Source organism: Heterocephalus glaber, unplaced genomic scaffold (assembly GCF_053883595.1).
Source record: "Heterocephalus glaber isolate CG9 unplaced genomic scaffold, H.glaber_assembly_v1.0 deba00001066, whole genome shotgun sequence".
Taxonomy (NCBI): Eukaryota; Metazoa; Chordata; class Mammalia; order Rodentia; family Bathyergidae; genus Heterocephalus; species Heterocephalus glaber.
Window position 1 is genome coordinate 841,355 of NW_028258186.1, and position 22,463 is coordinate 863,817.

General features: G+C 47.7%; 2 protein-coding genes across 22 annotated transcripts in view; one reads left to right on the forward strand and one right to left on the reverse strand.

Annotated features, from left to right (window-relative positions):
- Window positions 1-19,397, forward strand: part of Mtmr1 (myotubularin related protein 1) — a 70,165-nt gene extending 50,768 nt beyond the window's left edge. For all 12 annotated transcript variants that reach the window (XM_087209768.1, XM_013069027.3, XM_021251649.2 and 9 more), the window contains 4 exons: window positions 3,058-3,150; window positions 9,832-9,945; window positions 14,435-14,611; window positions 17,481-19,397. In XM_087209768.1, coding sequence (XP_087065894.1) covers window positions 3,058-3,150; window positions 9,832-9,945; window positions 14,435-14,611; window positions 17,481-17,645 — 549 coding nt within the window. In that variant the 3' untranslated portion in view covers window positions 17,646-19,397. The remainder of the gene's footprint in view (window positions 1-3,057; window positions 3,151-9,831; window positions 9,946-14,434; window positions 14,612-17,480) is intronic.
- Window positions 19,398-20,098: 701 nt separating this feature from the next.
- The window catches only part of Cd99l2 (CD99 molecule like 2), a 75,942-nt gene continuing 73,577 nt past the window's right edge, over window positions 20,099-22,463 (reverse strand). For 3 of the 10 annotated variants that reach the window (XM_013069029.3, XM_004874126.4, XM_004874125.4), the window contains one exon: window positions 20,099-21,990. In XM_013069029.3, the coding sequence (XP_012924483.1) occupies window positions 21,926-21,990 (65 nt within the window). In that variant the 3' untranslated portion in view covers window positions 20,099-21,925. Of the gene's footprint in view, window positions 22,130-22,463 lie in introns of all 10 variants that reach the window. The other 7 variants (XM_087209780.1, XM_013069030.3, XM_021251653.2 and 4 more) reach the window with 4 other exon arrangements.

Below are 22,463 nucleotides of genomic sequence, written 5' to 3' on the forward strand. Positions count from 1 at the left end.
TTCTTCCTCTGTTGTAATTGATCATTTATCAGTTCCAGCCCCAATCCTCTAAGAAAATTTCTTTGTGATATTTTGTGCTCGTTATTTTCTTTGTAAACTATGAAACTATTTATGCCTGACATGTTTAGGGTCAAGTAAAATACAACCATTGGTCAACATTTTGTATTTTGAGTGTCATCAAAGTTGCTGCATAATTCATCAACAACATCTACTCCGCCTTTTGTTTTATTGCAAAATGTGACCATTTCTGGCTTCTTTTATGTTGAGGAATCACTATCTTTTTTGTTTGTTTGTTGTTTTGAGAAAGGGTCTCTCTATGTAGTCTACACTAGCCTTGAACTCACTATATAGCACAGGTTGACTTTGAACTCATAGGATCCTCCTGCCTCAGCCTCCTGAGTGCTGGGATTACAGGCATGCACCACCATGCCCACCTGGCTTCACTATCAGTCTTATCATCATGGTGTAATGTTGAAAGTATCAATACTTCTTTGTTTTTCTTCACCATATAGGATGCCAATGTTAGGTCTTTCTGAAATCCAAAGATTGTAGTATATATTTCTCTATTGTGAACTTGCAACATTTTTCCAGGACTCTCTACTTTGTTCTTGGGAAAAGTTCTGTGCTGGCCAATTGGTGGTTTTTTTAACAAATGGGTAACTTGTAAAACAATTATTGAGTATGACATTTGGGTTACTTTTTGAAATAGATGCAACAAGTCTGTTCACAACATCATACAGTTTATTACTACACAAATAAAGACCTGGTGGCTGAGTTTCAGGATAAATTTCTAAATTCAAGGTGTAAAATGCCTTTGCATCTACCAGGGCATATATTTTTATACCATATTTGGAAAGTTTATTTGGCATATATTGCCAAAACCTTCAACAACCACTAAATGATGCAAGTTATCTGTCAATTTTCATGTATTCAATGTATAAATTGCTTGACAGTTCGAAACAAAGCTTTCAAAAAATGAGCAAATAGCAGCCAGAAGTTATGGAAGTGGTTGGATTTTTTTTCTTTTTTCTTTTTCCTTTCTTGATGAATTTTTTGTCATCATAATGTAGGCAGTTTTGAAAGAAACCAAATCTCTTGAGTGTCATTGTTCTAAAAATCTCAACACCACATCTGTCACTTCTCCATGAATCTTTTAGATTCTGATTAGCATAATTAGAATGATAAAGCCCTGCTATGAAGGGTTTTAGTTCATATAGTGAGGAGTCATGATAAGTATATTTTTGAATATTACTATTGATGCACATAGAATGTTTTACTTGTATATCATTATTAGTGTATCTCAAAACATCTTGTAGCATATTGTTTATTACAAACAATTTCCAACATTGAAACAGTGTTGCCATTCCGTCCAGTAGGTTTCACCCCTGGCAAGAACCTAATAACATTTTCCAACCTAGTTCTAAAGTTGGATTGTTCAGATATACATGACCATTTTGTAGCATTTTGTTTGTTTGTTTGGTATCAGGGATCGAACTCGGGACGTTGTGCTTGTGAGGCAGGCATCCGAACCACTGAGCTAAATCCCCGACCATTTTGTAGCATTTTGACTAGTCAAATGTTTATTTACATTACTGCTTTCTTCCTCATCTGAATCAAGGTCCTCATTCTGTACTTCTGTACTTCTCTGTCATATCTTCTTGTGAACTTCTTTGCCTTACATGATCCAAGTCATCACTGGTAGCTGAATCACCTGATGACTCACTTTCAGCCCCCCCAAAGTTGTAAAAGCAGATTTTCATATAACATTGTAAAGAATTGGGCTATTTCTACAAAAAAAATAAAAACAAAATATGTAATAAAAAATTTATAAATACACAAAAATGGCACATAATGTGGGTAAAACTTGTCCATTTACATTTTGATACATGTGCACACACCTTGCTGTTCGTCATACCAAGTGAGTGAACACAAAGATTGCTTCCTATATTCCCCCAGTGCCGCTACCGAGATGCACAGCTGGCTACCGTTAAAGTACTAAAGTACATATTTTCATTAGAAAAATACAGTTTGGGGTGTCTTTTACCCACCATAATCCCCCTTGGGGTTGCCACTAAACTGTACACTTTTAAGTGCTAAGTGATTAAATGGTTAAAATGGTAATTTTTATATGTATTTTACCACAATTAAAATGAAAAGAAAGCAATACACTGTTACTCTGAGATACTGTCATTGACTTGGACATTTCCTTGTTTTTATATCTTTCCAGATGACAATTTCGTGGATCGAGTATTTTTCATTCTCTCTGTGCTAATACACCAATTGTGTTCTGTCTTGATGATTTTTTCCCCTTATCCTTTCATTTAGCAATCAGGTTATTTGAAGCTTCTCTTGAACTGTTACTCCTTAGCTGTCTTTTTACTTGTGGTGTTTTTAGTGCTGTTGGCAATCCTGTTTATGTGGGTGAGGATGTTACCTTTTGGTATGAATTGCTAATGTAAATATCAGAAGTTATGAAAAGCAACACTGCAAGGACTCCATCCCATTAACATTTCAAGAGAGATTTTGGCCTGCTCTGAGTAATGCAGAATTGGTTAAAATTTGTTGGTGGTTAATCACAGTTTTGATTGTCAGACTTCCTGAAATTTGTGGAAAACAGAAAAATGTTTTTACACTTGTGAAGAAAATGGCATTCGTGATATGCTTTACAGATTGTTCATTGGTACTCCTGCATTGGTCCTGTGCCCTTGGTGTAGTACTTGTTCTTGCACCGAAAAGTCAGCCAGCCGGTTGCTTATCATTTCTTGATATCAGCTTTCGAAAGCGATCAACATGTAAAAATATAGTAAATGGAAATTTGGTTTCCTGACGGAAATGAAAGTCAGTTCAATTTGATGAACATTTTTGAGTGCTTTTCTTTCAGCATTGGGAATTGAACTTGGGGCCTGTGCATGCTAGGCAAGTGCTCTACCCCTGAGCTACATCCTTAGCTGGTAGGCTTGATGAGATATACAGTACTCTTGCCAAGAGGCAATTTAAAGTGACTTTCAAGAAGATCATAGGACTCACAAAGCCATTTAACCTTTTGTTTCTTTTCAGCGAGTGGGCCACGGTGATGACAACCATGCAGATGCCGACCGATCACCCATATTTCTTCAGTTTATTGATTGTGTTTGGCAAATGACAAGACAGGTGAGAAATTTCAGGTATATTTCTGACCTATAGACTTTTCAATTCAAATACATCTTAAAGTTGAAGATTAGATAAGTGCATTAGGCAGCTTTTCACTGCTATGACAGAATGTCTGGGAAAGTCATCTTAAAGGATGAAAGGGTTATTTCAGAAGTTGCAGTCTATGGTCGGCTGGCTCCATTGCTTCTAGGCCTGTGGCGAGGCAGACACATCATGGTGGAAGGGCATGGTAGCCAGGAAGCAGAGAAGGGAAGAAAGCTAGAGAGAAAAAGGCTAGGAGCAGATCCCGAAGGTCATACCCCTGTGATCTGCTCCCTTCAACTGGGCCGCAGCTCCCGTTTCCATCCTAATCATGCCATCAAATTATGATCTCATCAGTAACAAGCGATCGGTGATGAAGTAGGAGCCCAGTGAGTCATTCTCTTTCCTAAAGTCCATCAGCAAAAGTGAACCTTTGGGAATATGTTGGATCTCAACCATAACAATAAGCTTTCATTGTTGTTTCATTCAAAAAGGTTTGTATGTGTGTAATATATGAGCCTTTCTATTATTTAATACACTTTGATTCTAATTCACTTAGAAATGTAGCAGAAAATTAGACATAATCTGTTTCACACCCAAAGTTACTTTTCTTCTACAAATGGTTTTTGTCAAGCATCTTGTCCAGCAGCTATGCAAACCAAGGCCCTGCTGCTCCATTTTTATGTCAGGTTTAGGGAACCTGCTCAGTCTCCTACTACACAGTCAATCTAAGATTTGGCCAGATGGTATAAATGGGATATGGCTAAACTCCTAGTAAATGGAGTCAGACCAGGAAATTCAGAAATCTCCATACTCTGCCTCAAACGACAGCCCCTCAGGCCTGAAGGTCACCAGGGGAAACGTGTGTCCTGGGCCAGACAGCAGAGAAGAAACTTATAGCATCTTGCCATTAGCTTCCTTAGTCCCCATCCCCAGCGCACAGGGCCCTAAGCCAGGAGCCACTCGGGTCCTCCTTCCCTAAGTTAAGCCCCACGGCTTCAGATTACAGCCGGCCTTAAGGCGCAACATACCTGGGTTTGGGTCTTAGCCTCAGGATAGGAGGTAGGGCCAGAGCAGTGGACCTGGAACCAGAGAAATGGAAGGAGACAAAGGACAGAGTCATTTTCCCCATGCTTGCTGGCCAGCCTGGCTGATGGAGAGGGTGCAGGGAAGAGTAAGCTGAGGACCAGGGCCCAGCACTCTCCCTGCATGTGCCAGAGCTCTGCTGGCCATGGCTGCTGCTTCAGTCTTGGGGAAGGGAACCAGCCAGAGGGCTGCTGGCGACCAGCAGGGATTCCCTCAACAGCATGGTGCTCATGTGTGAGCCTCCTGGGCCTTGCAAGGGCCGTGTGCCTATCCACTGCACAAAGTTGTCGATAACAGTCCTGCTTACTCACTGGGAGCTGCTGTTACTGAGGAGAGTATGTGCTGGGGCAGAAAAAAGTTGAGAACCCACATGTTTCTCCTGTCCCTGCTGTTGCCTCACCATCTCCTAGGGACTTGGGGCTCCCTGCAGACCCACTGGCTCTCTAGGGGTGGAGCCACACCCTGGTTTTAGAGCCCTCCAGAAGGTGCTCATGTGCACTTAGCTAGGGAGACTGCTGTGCTAGACCAGCCCTGCCAAGACTGCTGAGCAAACGGCCCTGGAGTTCTCTACCAGAGAACACACGCACACACACATGCACACACACACACACACACAGGAGTTCTCTACCAGAGAACACACACACACACACACACACCCACCCCCGATCTGAGTAAGTGGGCCCCGAGTGGAGCTGCTGCATTTCAGACAAGGCACACTGCAGGGGTCTGGAGAACACAGTTCTGTCTTCAGAAATAAGAGGGTGTAGGGAGCTTCTGTTAGCCACAGTAGGTCCCATGGAGTTCTCAGGCCCTCATTAGGAAATGACCCTTACTTTTAGACGCAGTAGCAGGGTGCCAACTGGGGCTCACGTTATGTGGGGGCCAGATCACAGTGGGTTTAAAATAGCGAGGCAGAGAGATGGCTGGTCTCAAAAGGAGGCGTGCCACCTGTATAAGTGACAGGTGACAGCACATGTGGGCTCGGAAGGCCTACTATATTACAGTTCCCCACACTTCCTGCTATTTGGAGTGATGCTAAACCAATAACAGAATTAAATGGTTGTTACCTTTAGATTAAGACAAAGCAGGAAACAGATTTTAGAAAAATTGCATAAAAAGGTTGAATGCAAAAAATACAATTCTGATGCCTCTAATGAGATAAACACCATTTTAGTGCTTCTAATAAGATAAGTGCCATTTTTGTGGATGTGAAGTAGTGTATTCTGTGCTGGGGATTTAGCTCAGTGGTTCCGCTGCCTGCCTCACAAGCACAAAGACCCGAGTTCGATCCCCGGTACCAAAAAAAAAAAAAAAAGTAGTGTATTCTTTCTAAATGCTTAGGGAGGGGTGTGTGTGTGTGTGTGTGTGTGTGTGTGTGTGTGTGTGTGTGTGTGTGTGTATTTAGTTTAATTCCTGGGTTGATGCTTGTAAATTGCTTATGGAAGGTAGCTTTATTGCTAGTATTGAGAACCCTTAGGAAATGACTGCTTCTTGGGGATGTCTTCCAGGTGTAGCTGGCTTTTGGGTTTTGAGTATGTTGTGAGATCCTACCTCTTCAATTTATTGTGGATGAGAAGTTGCTGCCTATTTGGTCTAGCCCCTAGCTCTGTGGCACTGGCCTTTAGTAGTATTTATGACCCTTAGTCTCAGTCTTGGCATACCAGGAAGAACAATTGATTAGAACAATTATGTCACCTTGGCTAAAGTAGTACAATCAGCAATAACAATAGCATCAAGCAGCCTAGAAAATGACAAACTGTAATAATTATTAATTTGCTACCTTTAACCATATGAACTAGATTTGTGGTTATATAACAGAATCTAAAACAAACCAGAAAATTATATACAGTTAATATGCCTTCAATATGGTGATTTTACCCTCTCAGAGAAAATTCAAAAGAGGTTAGGGGGAAAAATAGAGAAATAGAAGAAGGGGAAGAGATTAGAAGCAAGGCTGGATAGCCTGGGATTTAGCTCAGTGGTGCCGCCACCTGCCTCGCAAGTGCAAGGTCGCAAGTTCAATCTGCGGTACCAAAAAAAAAGCAAGGCTGGAGAATAAAGGAAGATTCCTTCGGGAAACTGGTGAAGAAGACAGGGCAAGAGAGAAGGAAGAAATAACAGAACAGAACAACAACAACAAAAAACCTAGAAACAATGTTCACACTCATAAAAAACAAGAACAAACAAGAAAAAAGCAAAGGAAAAAAATGTCCACATCAAGGTGTGTCTCTGCAGTCACTGGTAGACAAATTGGGATTTGTGTTGATTAATCCCAGCAAGCTAGCCATACATTTATGGCAGGGAAGTGGAAAATCCTAGCAAGCCTGCACTGTTAGTTCCACTGAAGTTCAGGCTGGTTTCTGGCTGTGAGGCTGGAACCCAATTTGTTCAGCTTGCAGCACTCTGTGTGTCTCTTGCCAGCTTGAACTCTGCTCTCTGCCAGCTTGGACTGGGTTCCTTGACCTCTTGCTGACTTGAACTCAGTTCTACCTCATCCTGATGCTGGGAGCCACTAGATGGAGCCAGCCTGCAGCTGCTCTGAATTCTTAGCTCGGTTGGCCCCTCTCCAAGATGGCGACTGGCCAATCACCCTCTCCTGGGGGACATCTGAACCCCAGTAACTCACCAGCCATCACAGTCTGCTGTGTCCACTGCTCTGTTCTGCTGGTGTGTTTCTCCTCAGAGGCCTTTGGGGTCGTCAGTAGTCACTGTGTCTGCAGGTTTGAGCTACCCCTCCCATGCAGCAAGTCAGGGCTTGGAGAAAGCACTGCTTGCTACCTCTTCTTTCTGTGTTGAGGTCTCTTTGCTCTCCCAGTGGGCTTCAGTTCTCACTTTGGATCCTTGCTGGGTTTCAGGGACCCACTTCCCTCCTTGTCTTCCTCACATTGCTGTATTCCAGCATCTGGACACCAAATCTTGCAGAGGCTGTTTCTCTGCTGTTCACCACTCCGCCATCTTCCTGGAAGTTCATTCTAGTATTCAGTTCAGCGTAATACAGGCCTGCATCCTAGTCTCTTCCCATAAGAACACCAGTCACATTGAATTAGGACCCACTCGTCATTTTAAACCAGTTACCTCTTTAGAGACCTTAGCTCCTAAATAGCAAGGCACTGCTTTTTTTTTTTTTCTCAGCATCATTATAACCCAAAGAGGAGCAGGGCAAAGAGGCACACACTTATCATCCCAGCACTCTGGGACACTGAAGCAGGAGGATTACAAGTTTGAGGTTACCCTGGTCAATTTAATGACTTAGTGAGACCAGTTTGTAGAGGTTTCAGTCCATAGCCAGCTGGTTCCAAGGCAGGGCAGTACGGGAGAGGGGCAACACAGAGGAGAAACAGCCCATGGCAGGGCAGGCAGAAAGCAGCCAGCATCAAGCAGCAGGCCTGCATGTGTGTATGTGTGTGTGTGAGTGTGTGTGTATGAGCACCTTCAAACTTCTTTCCTTTCTTCATACTACTTGGGGCCTATTTTTGTGTCTATTGTTTATTGGATTTTAAGAAAGAAATTGAGGTTTAGATTGGAACATTTCAGGTGCCTCTCACAGCTGATATTCTGTTCATGAATCCCATCACCTTGAAACTTAGGATTTGAACATGTGAATTTTGGAGGGACACAAATAGTCTGTGACACTCATATGGTTTAAAAATATGTCAGTAATTTGCTGGCTTGTCAGGAAATGTTTATTCTTAAATGTTTGAAAATATAATATAGGGCCAAACCCTACATCTTCACCTTTTCCCTTGATTTTTAAATCTTCAGTGTATGGGAACACTATATATTTGCTTAAAATTAATAAATTCTGTGGTGCCAAGAATCTTATGAATAGGGCATAACTAAGTGGTAGGGGAAAATGGTGGAAAAGTGGACATGGTGCACCTCCCCCTTTATAATTATAGCTGCTTGGAATTGGTGGCCACTTTTGAAGCTTTAGGGGGCAATGTCAAAGGCCCAGGAGAGGAATAACCAGTGACTGTTGTTAGCATTTCGTCCAAGGCCGTTACATTGTTAATCTAGGTCATCTAAAAATAAGAACATTACCAGTAAGAACATTACCATAGCTAGTTTCTAGAGGCAGTATTCTGTTGGGGATCCTTAAAAGAGAGCTGCATGTTTCTATGAGAAAAATCCCTAGGAAGGAGAGGGAGGTCAATATTTACTCAATGTAGTTGTGAATATAACAGCCCGGTGAGGAAGATCATGATTCCAGGTGGACTTTGGACAGTCCTGTTGTTTCTGCCTGTTGCTAGTCTAGTAAAGGAGGAAAGCTCAGCTAAAAAAATAAACTTGCCTATCTCTGATCCTGTTTGTCATTTAGAGATGTCAGGGTTAGTCATGAGAGTATGCAAATATCACTCTGGCTGGAGAATAGGTCTTTAATGTAAACTGCCTTAAAGGCAGATACACTGAGTGATTCTACTGGGTTCTGTTCTAGTTGGCATTGCTTCATTCAGTAGGTAATGAATATTTAACTGTGTTTTAAAATTAGAATTCTGGCACATGGCAGGTGCTCCGTACATGCCTGCTGCTGCAGTCATTATCATTATTTCCAGATGTCTCCTGGCTACTAAATGCCAGCTGCTGGCTAGAACCTGTTGACATTGCTAACAGTCTTCACTGGAAGTCTGCAAAATCCCATTATGAATGACCTAAAACAGTCGAGATGATCCTGTGGTTTTCTTTCCTTACTCTGTTAATACAATGAATTACAGCAGGTTTTTTTGTTTTGTTTTTTTTTTTTGGTTTTTTGTACTAGGGATTGAACCCAGGGCCTTCATATTGAGCTACCTGTCCAGCCTTTTTTAAAAAAAAAAATTATTTATTTATTTATTTATTTATTTTGGAACTAGGGATCGAACTCAGGACCTTGTGCTTGCAAGGGAGGTGGCAGCGGAACCACTGAGCTAAATCCCCGGCCCAGCAGTTGATTTTTTGTAATACTGATTTTCAGATGTTAAACCAGCCTTCTCTTAGATCAACCCCAGTTGGTCATGTCGTATTACTCTTTTCATACACTTCCAGACTCAATTTGCTCATATATTGGTAAGGATCTGTGGGCTACTGTTTGTGGGAAAGCTCTTTAGTAGACATAGAGCTACTCAGATCTGTTTTCTCTTCTGAAGTTGCTTTTGGCTCTATGGCTTGCTGTGCTTCCAGGCAGGAAGCTGGGACAATTTAGTGTTCCCCTCATTTATTTCCACTTCTTACTGTCACAGCCCTGTGTTGCCTGCTTCCAGTGTCTGAAAACATTCATTTTGTATACTTCATCCATCTTTCTAGTTGTTTCTGGCAGAAGGGTGAATCTGGGCTCTGTTCTGCCTAATGCGAAGTGGAAGATACATAAACATTTTAGTCGCTGAAGAGGACAACACATTGTGCTGCTTCTGGTTGTGTCTCAGCCAGATCTATCAGCTTTGACTTGAAACTGTAGATAAGTTTCACAGGACTCAGTCTGCCTTTGAATCTTTGAATCAATTCCAAATTATAGTATAGCCATCATTCAGAGAAATGTGTTATTACTTTGTTTTAGAAATTGAACTTCAAGACTAAAATTTGTTTTTCTGTCCACTTAAGTTTCCTTCAGCATTTGAGTTTAATGAACTATTCTTGATGACAATTCTGGATCACCTTTATAGCTGTCTCTTTGGGACCTTTCTGTGCAACTGTGAACAAGAGCGATTCAAAGAGGTAAGTAGTTTTGCTTCCCCTGTGGCCCAGGCACCTTTCCCAGTAAGGGCTTCTGGACCTGCTGCTCTAGACGCCCGCCCAGGGTTCTGGCAGCCCCAGCACAAATATCTTTATAGGGCTGGGACCCGTGAGCCCACGGCTCTCTAGAGAGTAGGACAGAATCCATGCTCCCTAGGGCCCAATGTGATGGAATCCGTTAATTTCTCAATGAAAAAGAAAAAAGGTAAATTTCTTGGTATATGAATTATATCTAAATAAAAGCATTAAAAATAAAACAAAAAAAGTGGAAGAACAAAGTTCATATATTAGAATTTAAACTGTATAGGAGGGAGTCCTAGAGAAGAAGAGACTAAGGGGTGAAAGGGAGAAGAGGTTGATCCGGGGGGACAATCAAAATATATTACCTGCATGTATGAGTCTGCCAAAATGAAACCCCATTAATCTATATAACTAGTAGGCAATAATAAAATAAAGTTTTTAAAGAATTTAAATTATGGGGGCCGGGGATTTAGCTCAGTGGTTCTGCCGCCTGCCTCGCAAGCACAAGGTCCTGAGTTTGATCCCTGGTACCAAAAAAATAATTTAAATTATGGATTTATCTGGTTTTGGGGGTACAAGATTTAATCTCCATTTAAAAAGTCAGGTCTCTTGAGATACAATTTTTATACCATGAAATTCAATCATCTGTCAGACACAGCTACTCAGGAGCCTGAGGTGGGGAGATTGCTTGAGTCCACAAGGTTGAAACCAACCCCAGGCAATGTGGTGAGACCCTATCTTAAAATAAATAAAAGTAAAATTCACTCATCTAAAATGTACAATTCAGTGGCTTTAGGATATTCATAGATCTTGCACCACCACCAATATCTAATTTCATAAAATGTTTATCACCCACAAAAGAAACCCCTGATCCATTATCGGTCACTTTTCATTCCCCTTGGACGCTGGCAACCACTAATCTGCTTTCTGTCTTTATGAGTTTGCATATTTTGGACATTTCACATAAATGGAGTCATTTAAGGGGTGGACTTTTATGAATGACTTCCTCCAAGTAGCACTCGGTGTTTTCAAGGTTCACTCATGTCAGAATTTCATTCCTTTTTATGGTGAAGCAACATTGCATTGTGTGACTGGACCACATTATATTTATCCATTCATCAGTTGATAGAAATTTGGGTAGTTTCACTTTTTGGCTCTTGTGAATAATGCTGCTATAAATACTCATGCACAAGTCTTTGTGTGGACATATGCTTTCATTTCTCCTGGGTACAAATCTAGGAACGGAATTGCTGGGTTGTACAGTAACTCTGCATCTAACCTATTAAAGAAACAGACTGCTTTCCAAAACATCTGTAGCATTTTACATGCCTACTAATAGTGTCTAAGGTTCCAATTTCTCCATACTTCAGCAACACCTATTTTCCTTTAAAAAAAAAAATCCTAGTGGTAGTATGGTATGGCTTCTTGAAATACGTCTTATTAGTGCCTATTCATTTTTTTGTATTAAATTCTTTTATTGGTACATTGTAGGTATACAACACAATTACATTTCTCATTGGGAATTGTACCTTTACATAATGCATCTTGGTTCTTATTGTTTCCCCATTCCTAGCCCTCCCTTCACGCCCTTAACCCTTCCCTATTTACAAAGATTTTATTTCCATTTTTTCCATTTCTCATCATTTTTCCTTTCCCTTCTTTCCTTTCCCCTGCCCCTCCGACTACCCCTACCCCTTTGGACCTTTTCTTCCTATTTTACATTATCGATTATTCATTCTAATCATTGGTACATTTTAGGTATACAATATAATGACATTCATCATTGGAAATTTGCACCTTTCCATTGTCTCTCTTGGTTCTTATTTTTCACCCTTGCCCAGCCCTCCCTTCAACCCCTCCAGTCCTCTCTATTTACAAAGATTTTGTTCTATTTTTCCATTTTCTCATATTAATCCCATTCCCTTCTATCCTTTCCCCTAGCCCTCCCACTTCCTTCCCCTTTGCCCCTTTTCTTCCTATTTCACATGACCTGTTATACATTTAGTCCTTATTTACACTTTCAGTTTCTCACACCAGAGAAACTATTCAGTATTTACACATGTGTGTCCTATTTATTTCACTTAAGAGTATCGCCTCAATGTGCATCCACTTAGCTATAAATGTCTCTAATTTCTCATTTTTGATGGCTGAGTAGGACTCCATTTTATAAAAAAAACCACATTTTCTTTATCCAGTCTCCAGTTGATGGGCATTTGGGCTGTTTCCAAGTTTTAGCTATTACAAACTGCGCTGCTATGAACATGGGTGCACATATATCACTGTGGTATGATTCTTTTAATTCTTTGGGGAAGATCTCCAGCAGTGGAATAGCAGGGTCAAATGGGACTTCCAGTCCTAGTTCTTTGAGGTATCTCCATACTGATTTCCACAGTGGTTGCACCAGTCTACACTCCCACCAGCAGTGGAGCAGGGTTCCTCTTTCCCCACAGCCCCGCCAGCATTTGTTATTCATGATAGCAGCCATTCTTTCTGGAGTGAAGTGGAATCTCAGCGTTGTTTTCATTTGCATCTCTCGAATGACCAGTGATGTTGAACATTTTTTCATGTATTTATTAGCTATTTCTACTTCTTTGTCTGAGAAATGTCTGTTCATTTCAGATGCCCATTTTTGGATTGGGTCTTTAAATTTGGGAGGTCTGATCTTTTTAAGTTCTTTATAGATTCGAGATAGTAGACCTTTGTCTGAGGAAGAGCAGGTGAAGATTTTTTCCCACATTGTGGGTTGTCTCTTCACACTGGTGGTGGTTTCTCTTGCTGTGCAGAAGCTTTTTAATAAGAAGAGATCCCACTTGTTGATTGTTGGTGCTAGTTCACGGGCAACTGAGGTTTTGTTCATAAAATCTTTCCCTACACCAATGTCTTCAAGGGTTCTACCTAACCTCTGTTCCAAGTGGTTCAGAGTTTCTATTTTAATATTTAGATCTTTAATCCATTTTGATTTTAGTTTAGTGCATGGTGAGAGATATAGTTCTAGTTCCCTCTCCTTTTTTTTTTTTTTTTTTTTTTTTTTTTTTAATGTACCAGGGGGGATGGAACTTGGGACCTTATACTTGTGAGGCAGACAGGGGCACCACTGAGCTAAATCCCCGGCCCCTCTGCGGGTTTTTTTTGGGTTTTTTTTTTTGGTGTGGGGGATTGAACTTGGGACCTTGTGGTTGTGAGGCAGGCCCCGGAACCACTGAGCTAAATCCCCAGCCTCCCTCTGCCCATTTTTAATTGAATTACTTGTCTTTTTTATTATGTGTTCTGGAAGTTCCTTACACATTTTTTTATGTGTACAAATCCTTTATAAGATATGATCTGCAAAAATTTCCCCTTTCTGTGTGTTGTCTTCTCACTGTCTTGATGTCTCTTGAAACGAACTTTAATTTTGATGAAGTCGTTACCTATTTTTTTTTCTTGTTACTTGTGCTTTTATTATCCTAAGAAACTATTGCATAAGCCAGGATCACAAAGATTTGATCCTGTTTCCATTCTAAGAGTATTAGAGTTTTAGCACTTCCGTTTAGGCCTGTGACCCACTTTGAGTTCATGTCTGTGTCTGATGGGAGTACAAGTCCTACTTGATTGATTTGTGTCAATTACCAGGTTGTCCTGTCACTGTTGGCTGGAGAGACTCTTTCCTTGGTCAAACTGGCTCACCACCCTTGGGAAAATCAGTAGGCTGTAAATGCTACTCTCTGTACTCTGTCCCATCGATCTCTATGTCCAGCCTATGCCAGCACTGCTGGTATTGATTATTGTAGCGCTGTAGTAAGTTTTGAAAACGGAAAGTGTAGGTCTTCTACTTTGTTCCTCATTTTTCAAGGCTATCTTGACTATTCTGGATCCTTTGAGTTATTGGTGGAGTTTCTTTTATAAATAAAATGGTCCTAACTTTTAATGTCCCTGTGGGAAGCAAGCAGCATGTGGGCAGCAGAAGAGTGGCGTCCCCTGGCCTGGTGGTCTCCCCCTTTGGCTTTCCACTGTTGACTGTCCGTGTACCCACCCCACCCTGCCCACAGATTTGGGTGTTCTCACCCGGATGAGCAGTGCAGGTGGCACAGCATGTCCAAACAGGGCACTTCTCTGGGGGAAGCTGCTTCTGCTTCCCACCACACTACATCCTTCTGCACGTAGCAATGGTTTTCACTGCGAGGGACCGCGCTTGCAAATTTTACCCACATTTCTCAGGGTGAAGAGCCACAGAGCAAACCCAAAGGCAGAGTTCATAGCTATTGGTCACTGGCAGGCCCTGGCACCTGTGTGTCGCTGCACAGAGCAGTGTCTGTCATGCCTGCGGGAGGCCGTGGGGCAGGGCTTGGGAAGTGTCTCTGTGATTCTCAGGCCTGGGATCTCTGCAGTATTCAAGTCATTCTTTCTCTGTAATGCTAATCTGTGAGGGTGGGAAGAAAAGTTTGTCTCACTGCATTCCTTTTTTGTTTTTCAGGATATATACTCAAAGACTATATCTTTATGGTCTTGTATCAATAGCCAGCTAGATGAATTTTCTAATCCCTTCTTCGTGAATTATGAAAACCACGTCTTATATCCCGTTGCTAGTCTGAGTCATTTGGAGTTATGGGCAAACTATTACGTACGATGGAACCCACGGATGAGACCACAGGTATCTTTTTGCTTTTCTTCCTTCCATGAGAGTGGGTCTTTCTTTCCAAGCAAGGACGGCATTCTAGACGCATGCTCGTCAGGCATGCACTAACGGAAGGTCCCTGCCTGACCATGGCTCCACCCTGCACGCACCTTGCTGCCTGGAGGTGTGGTGAGGGGAGCTGAACCTGCGAGCTGCTATGCCCAGGGAGTTGATGGAGAGGCAGGGACAGACAGACAGCATGTGCTGTCACAGAGCAGGCGCCTTTGAGGAAGGGTCACTCTGGCCCTGCTGTACTAGTTCATGCTAACTTTTTCTAGATTGCCGAAACCCAGAGAGCAGTACACAGTGGGGCCGCCAGCCAGGCCTGTGCCCACCATGTGGGTTCAGGCCTGAGCTCCAGCTGGGGCTTAGGCGCCACACTTGGGGTTCCTGGACTGAGACTTGACTCGGCCCCGCTCCCCACCCATCTCCTCCACGTGGGTAGGAGAAGGCAGATGGAGGCAGCCCTCACTGCCCTGGCTGTCACTGTCATTGTGTAGCATCACTGCTTCCTCCAGCTGAGGAGATGGAAGCCGCCTTTACTCTCCACCCTCACACCTGGGGTCTTCATGGCTTGGCTCAGCTCCAGCCTGCCCATCGGGATGTCCAAACTGATCCCTTTCCTTCTTGGTGGCCAGCACCAAATTCTGCAGCATGTGGTCCCTTCCCTAACCCTCCCTCCAGCTGGAACGGACACTCACTGTGGACTCGAGGCAAGGCAGGCTCCCTGTGACCCCTGCACCCTGCTGCCCCGGCAGCTGCCTCCAGCTCCTTCCGTGCTGCTTTGCCCTAGACCATGCCCAAATGTGGCCCATTTGCCGTCTTTCACCGTGCAGCTCTCCCACTTGCATCTGTGTGGTCCTGCCTCCCTTAGGGTCCCAAGCACTCTCTGAGCCAGGCCTCTCGCTCCCCAGTGCCTGCACCCCTGTCCCTCTCCTGCAGAAGTGGAGGTGCCCAGTGGCCTGGGACCTACCCCTAAGCCTCTTGGTCAGCCACTCTGTCAGCCAGCGAGCCCCTCCAGCGCCCCTCCTCCCACCTCGGCCCTGGGCTCTTTGCCTCCTGTGTTTGAGCAGCAGGGTGATGGGCTGTAGAGTGTCAGAATGTCACGGTTTTCTTAAAGTCATGTAGAAAGAGTTACTAAGTGCTCTTGGGGACCCAGGACAGAAAGTGGGGGGACCACTTAAAACTAGCAAAAACCCAGCTGGACTGCTGTGGACTAGGTGCCTTTGGTTAGATAGGGCTTCCTGTACTGCAGGAGCCAGGCCCTGCCCCATGCCAGACTCCAAGGAATGTTCCTTCCGCGCACCGGCTACCTCTGCTGGTGTGCAGGACTGCCAGCCTTGATCTCGTTGAGACCTCCAAGGGTGCGCGTGTAACACAAAGCCATCAGGGTGCCTGGCACCGTGCTGGGAGAGTGCTCCTTCCTACCCCATCTCCATAGAAGGGAGAACTAGCCAGGCCACAGCCACAGCTTGGTGCCCTACCTGTAGCAAGCACGCATGGGCCAGCTCCTAGGTGAGGGGTCCTTGGAGCAGAGCGGACTGGGGCTTGGTGGCAGGGCACACTGGAGAGGCTAGCGGGCATGTGCAGACAGGTCAAGCGGGGGAAGGAGCTGTGGGGACAGTAGCAAGGACAGAGGTGCAGGAGTGGCGGGCTGGCAGGGGTGCAGCAACCTAGGGCAGAAGAGCGAGTCACAGCAGGAAAGGCCCCATCCCTCTGAAAAGGCATGGCCGGGGCAATAGCCTTCCTTCGAGCCCTCCTGCCTTGGGGCTGGCACACGGCATCCAAGGGGTGGTGTGACTGGCCTGTCTCGGGGTTTTTCCCACGCAGTCCTTGTCAAACCTTGGGGTTTTTTATCGCTCTGCCAGGCCTGTGCTTAGTTGTAGATGAAGCTGATCATTGGGAAAAGAGAAAAAGCTGTGCAGCAAAGGAAGGTGGCAGCAGTGCGCTTCAGCAGCACTGGGTCCTGAGCAAGCCTGGACACATATGTGCTCCACAGTGGTGACAGGCTGCACCCGGACGGTCCCCATCCCGTAGACCAGGGTCCACCTGGCAGACAGAGCCTAGGCTAGAAGGGAGCTAGGGCTGCCTCACGGGCCTCAAGGATCAACTTTTGCTACCAGCCCTGCCGCTGCCTGCCCTTCCTTCATCCTGTGGACCTTCCAGGCCTGTTCCCATGCCCCTCCATGCCCCCCATCCCTCTCCCACCTTCAGGAGGGGAGGGTGGCAGGACCTGGAAAGCCAGGGAGAGCAGGGAGTGACTCTCAGGCTAAGGGCCGGAGCCCGTCACACTGCAAATCACACAGTTGGGCTGTGCACAAGACACATGGCGGGGGCCTCCCCAGATCCCACCCTGGACCGCCATCATACTCTGCCCCGCCCGGGTGAGCCCTCTGCCAGCAAGTGCCCAGCCATCTTGCTGGCCTGGTGTCATTGCAGGCTGTGCGGGTGAGAGAGAGCAGGTCACTGGGACAGCAGCAGCAAGGCTGAGTGGAGGGAGGGCCGGTGCCCCACCTGCGCCCACTGACAGCAGAGGCAGCTCCTGGCGGGAGAGAGTGCTCCTTCACCATGTGGGTTTCACTGAGTGGAGCGACTTAGGACGCTGCTGCACAGACACTGCAGCGCCAACGGAGCTGGGGGTACCCGCACCAGGAGCCAGGGAGGAGCTGCAGAGCAGTCTGGGGGCAGCTGAAGCTCCCAGCTCGTGGGGATGGTATCACTGTGCACAGGGCGGCGGACCGGCTGGTGGGCGGGAGCCACAGGCGCACGGGCATCCCAGCAGGGCCGAGGGCCTAGGCGCACCCCCAGGACAGCCACTAACGCAGCCCTGTCTCTGCTCCCGCAGACGCCGATCCACCAGAATCTCAAGGAGCTGCTGGCTGTCAGGGCCGAGCTGCAGAAGCGGGTGGAGGACCTGCAGCAGGAGGTGGCCACACGCACTGTCTCGTCATCCTCTGAGCGGGGCTCCTCACCCTCGCACTCTGCCACTCCTGTCCATACCTCAGTCTGACAGGAGAGGCACTGTCTCGGGCCACCCTGCCACTCCACGTCTCCCTGGGGGCCCGGGACCTGCCTGCAGCTATTATGGCGAGGCTTCTGATGTGTCTTCTGACAGGAGGCCCAGGGACCGTCTGTGTGGCCAGGCAACAGCCCCCACCTTGGGCGAGTGCTCTCTGTCTGTGAATGGCCTGTTACCCTGTGACCCACCCTCCTCCTTCGGACATCTCATGCCATTGCCATCCAAGGTCACCCTCTGTCAGAAGCAAGTCTCGCCAGCCGCGGGGCTCCTTTAGTGCTTTGCCGCGACTTGAAGACTGATCTTCAGTGAAGTGTTCCGGAGAAACAGCCATTGCCATGCAGTTTCCAGTTTCTGTCATGCAGGGGTTCTCCTTGCCAGTTCCCACTGTGTACATATAAGGTATTTTTTAAAGAGAAAAACAGGTCTTTATTTTCCTATGTCCTTTTTTATGTTTAGCATAGTCATCAACCAGCAAAGGTGTCTGCTTCCTGTTCCGTGAGAGGAAGTCTTTCCGCTCGCCCTGCTGACCTCCGGCACGTGTGAAATGAGACTTAGGACACCGTCACCTCCGTGCCAGCGTCTCACTGTCCTCAGCCTAGCTCTGGTACTTGCCTCCTGAGGTGGCCCTGTCCACTGGTAGGCGTGCTCAGTGTGGGCCCTGCTGCAGGTAAGCTGAGGCGTGAGCAGCTTTGTGCAGGTGCCTGTCCTATGCCTGGGCAGAATGGTGTTTCTCAGTCATCACAGCCCCTCACCTGGGTGTACCCGCGTGGCTGCCTGTCCCCATCTCACAGCAGCTGTGGGCCATGGCAGTGGGAGAGCTCAGCGCGCTCGCCACCTCAGGGCTGCTAGGCTCTGGGTTCTGCACTGCACTGCACTGCCATGGTCCCTCGAGACTGAATTTGCATGCACTCTGGGCCTGTGAGGTTCCCCCTGCCCCCCGCCATGCCAGGCCCATCTCTGCAGGTCACTGAAACGCCACCAGGCACAGGGCGAGGTCAGCTGCCTCAAGCTCGCAGGGTCCCGGGACATGTGTGTCCACGTCACTGCCTCGGTTCAGCTCAGGTTCTGGGTGCCACGCAAAGTCCTACATGTTATTTTTGAAAACAGATGGTTGAGAAAAGTTTTCTGTGTTCAAATACACAGAGAATAAAAGTTATTTCAACTTGGAACCTTCCAATTCTTACAGAAAAATCCCCTTGTACAAACTACCAGAAATATTTATTTCAAGGTCACTTGGCAACCTAAAATCAATTGTTCCTGTTTATCAAGTGAGGATTTGTCTCCGAGCGAGCTGCACTGCAAGGGATGCTAACTATGGCTCTGGGTCCGCCCACCCCCGCTGCTCACCGATTGTTTACGAGAGGCGCCCTTGTTCCACTGCACGCATCACTTCCTGCTCTGTGCAGTGTGGATGGGGCGACAGCATGACAGACCCGAGGCTAAGGGTCGCTCCCTGGCAAGGTGGGCCTGCAGCACGGATGGGTGAGGCGGCCCCGGGCACCCTGGCCCTAAACTCCCACTTGGTTTGAAGCAGCACAGGAGAACGCTGCCCTCGGTGTATTCCACGCACAGAACTGTCTCCAGACCAACTGGAAGGCGAGTTTTTTATCTGAGCTATTCTCTTAACGTAAATGTACTAGAATGTAAAACCTGTACGGCTTGGGGTTTTAAAACTGGTACAATACGTACTTCCTCATCTGATGCACTGTCTTCTGTCTGCATTAAAATGATGTTTGCTCCCTAGTCTTCTGGTTGTCGCTCTCTCAGATGTTCCCATGGGCTTTCCCTTGGGGGAAATGGGTAACGACAGGGTGACACGACCACAGTGCACATCTCCAGTGCCTGTGTGTGACTTCAGACCTCACATGCCATTTGTCACGAGTCTCGAGAGTAGTGGCTGGAATGAGGGAGTGCTGATTTGCAAACCTTACAGGCCCAGCCTGTCACCCGGAGGAAATCCCAGGGACCCGGGGAAGGATGGGCCCCGTGAGGCATGGCAGCAGGCCCTCCGAGTCTTCGGGACACTGTGCTTGTTCCACCCTTCTCACGTGGGCCTGGGGTCCCAGACCCTCTCCCTGCAACTTGCTGGAGTGAGCAGCAGGGCCGCCTGCTGGGCCATCACTGGGCGTGCTGGAAAACCCATAGTCAGCACCCCAGGCCCCAGACCACACGGCTGGTGAGCCCAGCGGGCTGACACGTCCAGGGTCTGCTCCCCAGCACGCCGACTCCACCCCAGTGGCAGGTGCAGGTGCCCGGAAGGACTGCCTGGCCGAGTGGCCCCCAAGGCCATCTGCCCCCCTCCAGGTGTCCTGTGTGCATCCCTGCAAGAACTGCAGCCTCCTGGGGACACCTCTGGCAGGTCAGCCACGCCCAGAACCTGCTGCAGGAGGGGATGGTGCCTGGGGATAGGAGGTGCCCGCACACCATGGAACACAGGAGTCCGGTCTGGTTCTGTTTTGTTTAATGCAGACACTGGACAGTTTACAGTTCACATGTGGACATGAGCACAGATGAGGATGGACAGGGGTCAGAGGTCGGTCTCCAGCATGTCTTCCTTGCAGAGCTGGGCCTGCCCACACCCGAGGGTGCTTCCCTACCAGGTACCCTCAGCCTCTCATGCGGCCAAAGCTGCCGGGTGTCCCCCCTGCGGGTGGCTGGCAGAGATGGGACCTTCCGGCCGGCCCTTCTGGTTTCCTCCCTCTCCTCCCACCTGGGACAGGCCCACACCGGCCAAGGAACCTTCAGGTAGACACAGTTAGGAGAGGAGCCCGCCAGGCTTGTGTCAGCCACAGCGCCCGAGCAAGTGTAAGGTGACAGCGGAAGAAGAGCCCCTGGGATGAGACTGCGATCAGGAGGCTGAGGGGTGGCCCGGGCCTGTCCAGGTGTCTGGAGCGAGCGCCCACGGGGCCAAGTGATGGGTTTTATGCAGAAGGGCTTTATGCAGAAGGCACCGAGGTAGCTAAAGGAGAAAAAAGTGGGCTGCTTTCAGTGCTACCCAGAAAAACATTTTTGCAAAGAGCATTTATTTTACAGACGGCTGCAGGCTCCCAAGGCCTCTGCCAGCGGACAGGCCTCACGGGAAGTGAGGCAGCCCCGCCCCACTATCTAGGTGCCATCAGGCCCCAGCTGCAGAACCCTCCACACCACGTCCAGGCTGGCACTGGCCGTCGGCTTTGGCGCCCTTGGTGTCCAGACACAAAGCTGACCACACTGACCACATTCTGGCCTGAGGAACAGGCCAGTCCTGCAATGCAACTCAGCTCCTGGAAGATGGGGCTTCTTGGGCCACATGTGCCCTCCTCATGGCGCCGCAGCCCTTTCAGACCCAAAGTCTGGGATCTCAGTCCCCCCAGAGAGACGGCAGTGACCCGATGGCCTCCACCATAGGGGCTTTAAAACCACGAACACACACGCACACACACACTAGGCATGCAGTACACACCACGTGGGGGCTGTTTGGATTTCATTGATTTCCTTTGAAAAAAAATAAGGGAGTTGCCTCATCCCAGCGCGGAGGATGATGGGAAGGAGCCACCCCACCCCGGCCTGTGTGGCATGTGGGGAGTCGTGCAGTCTGGAGCGGCAGTGAGCAGTGACCCATCCTACGTTCGCAAGCACTTCTTGACACACTGGAAACTGATATTGGCACATGGGGGCCTCCTTTGGAGCCAGCTGTGCTCCTGCCCAAGCCAGGTGGCACCGGGCCAGCTTGGGGGCCAGCCCTAGGTCCCCAGCACGTTTCATCAGCACTAGAGGACGACTGCAGGTCTACATAGGTGGCAGCGTCCACACCTAGGCCGGCGACGGGAAACCTGGAATTGGGAAGAAAGCCCACAAGGAAACCCACCCTGGGCGTGAAGCTGGCACTGAGGACCGCAGCCAGTCCGGAGTGCAGGCTGTTGTTCGGCACTCGGCACCACCCACCGTCTCTGCGTCCTCTGGCCCACCCTGCCTCTCTCCACCCCCAGTCCCCAGGCTAGGGCCTGGGCCGGCTGGCTCCATTCAGGGTCCAAGGCCCGGCAGATCCAAGGCTGGTGCTGGCTGTCCACCAGGCCGGGCAGGGCTGGGTCGAGTCAGCACCAAGTCTCTTCACAGAACCGTGCGAGGCGGGCGTGGGGACCACACTCATGGACACACAAAGCTTGTCTGGAAAACTGAGAGCGACAGGCAGCCAATGACACAAGGAGTACAGCACAGCGGCTGAGGGGCCGTGGGAAGTCAGCGGTCACAAGCGGTGGCGCCCTCCGTGCGCGGCTGCAGCTGAGCTGGGCTCAGATGCGGGGTGGCTCAGGTGGCGGCGGCTCCGAGGCCTGCGTCTGCAGCGCCGAGTACTTGACTGCGGGGAGAGCACAGCCATTAGCGGGACAGACCCGGCGGGGCAGCCACCCCAAGTCACGGATGCAGGGTTCTGGAGGCCCAGGGAAGGCAGGAGGCAGGCAGCAGTGGCTCTTCGAGGGCTCGGCCCCTCTCCTCACCTGGAAAACGGGGGTCTCCTGCAGCGCCCCCAGAGCGCTGAAACTGGGAAAGACTGAACACTGACCACCCGGGGGCTTTATTTGGGGGCCTAATGTTTTCCAGGGTTTTTATATATTCTAGATAGTAGTCCTCTAGCTGAGGTGTAGCTGGCAAAATGTTTTTCCAGTTCTGTCGGTTGTCTGCTCACTCTGTTGAATGTCTCCTTTGCTGGGGAGAAGCGTTTTAATTTGATTTGATCCCGTTTGTGGATTCTTGGTATTATCTTTTGTGCAACCAGGGGTTCTGTTTCGAAAGCCCTCACCTACACCTACGGCTTCCAGTGTTTTACCTATT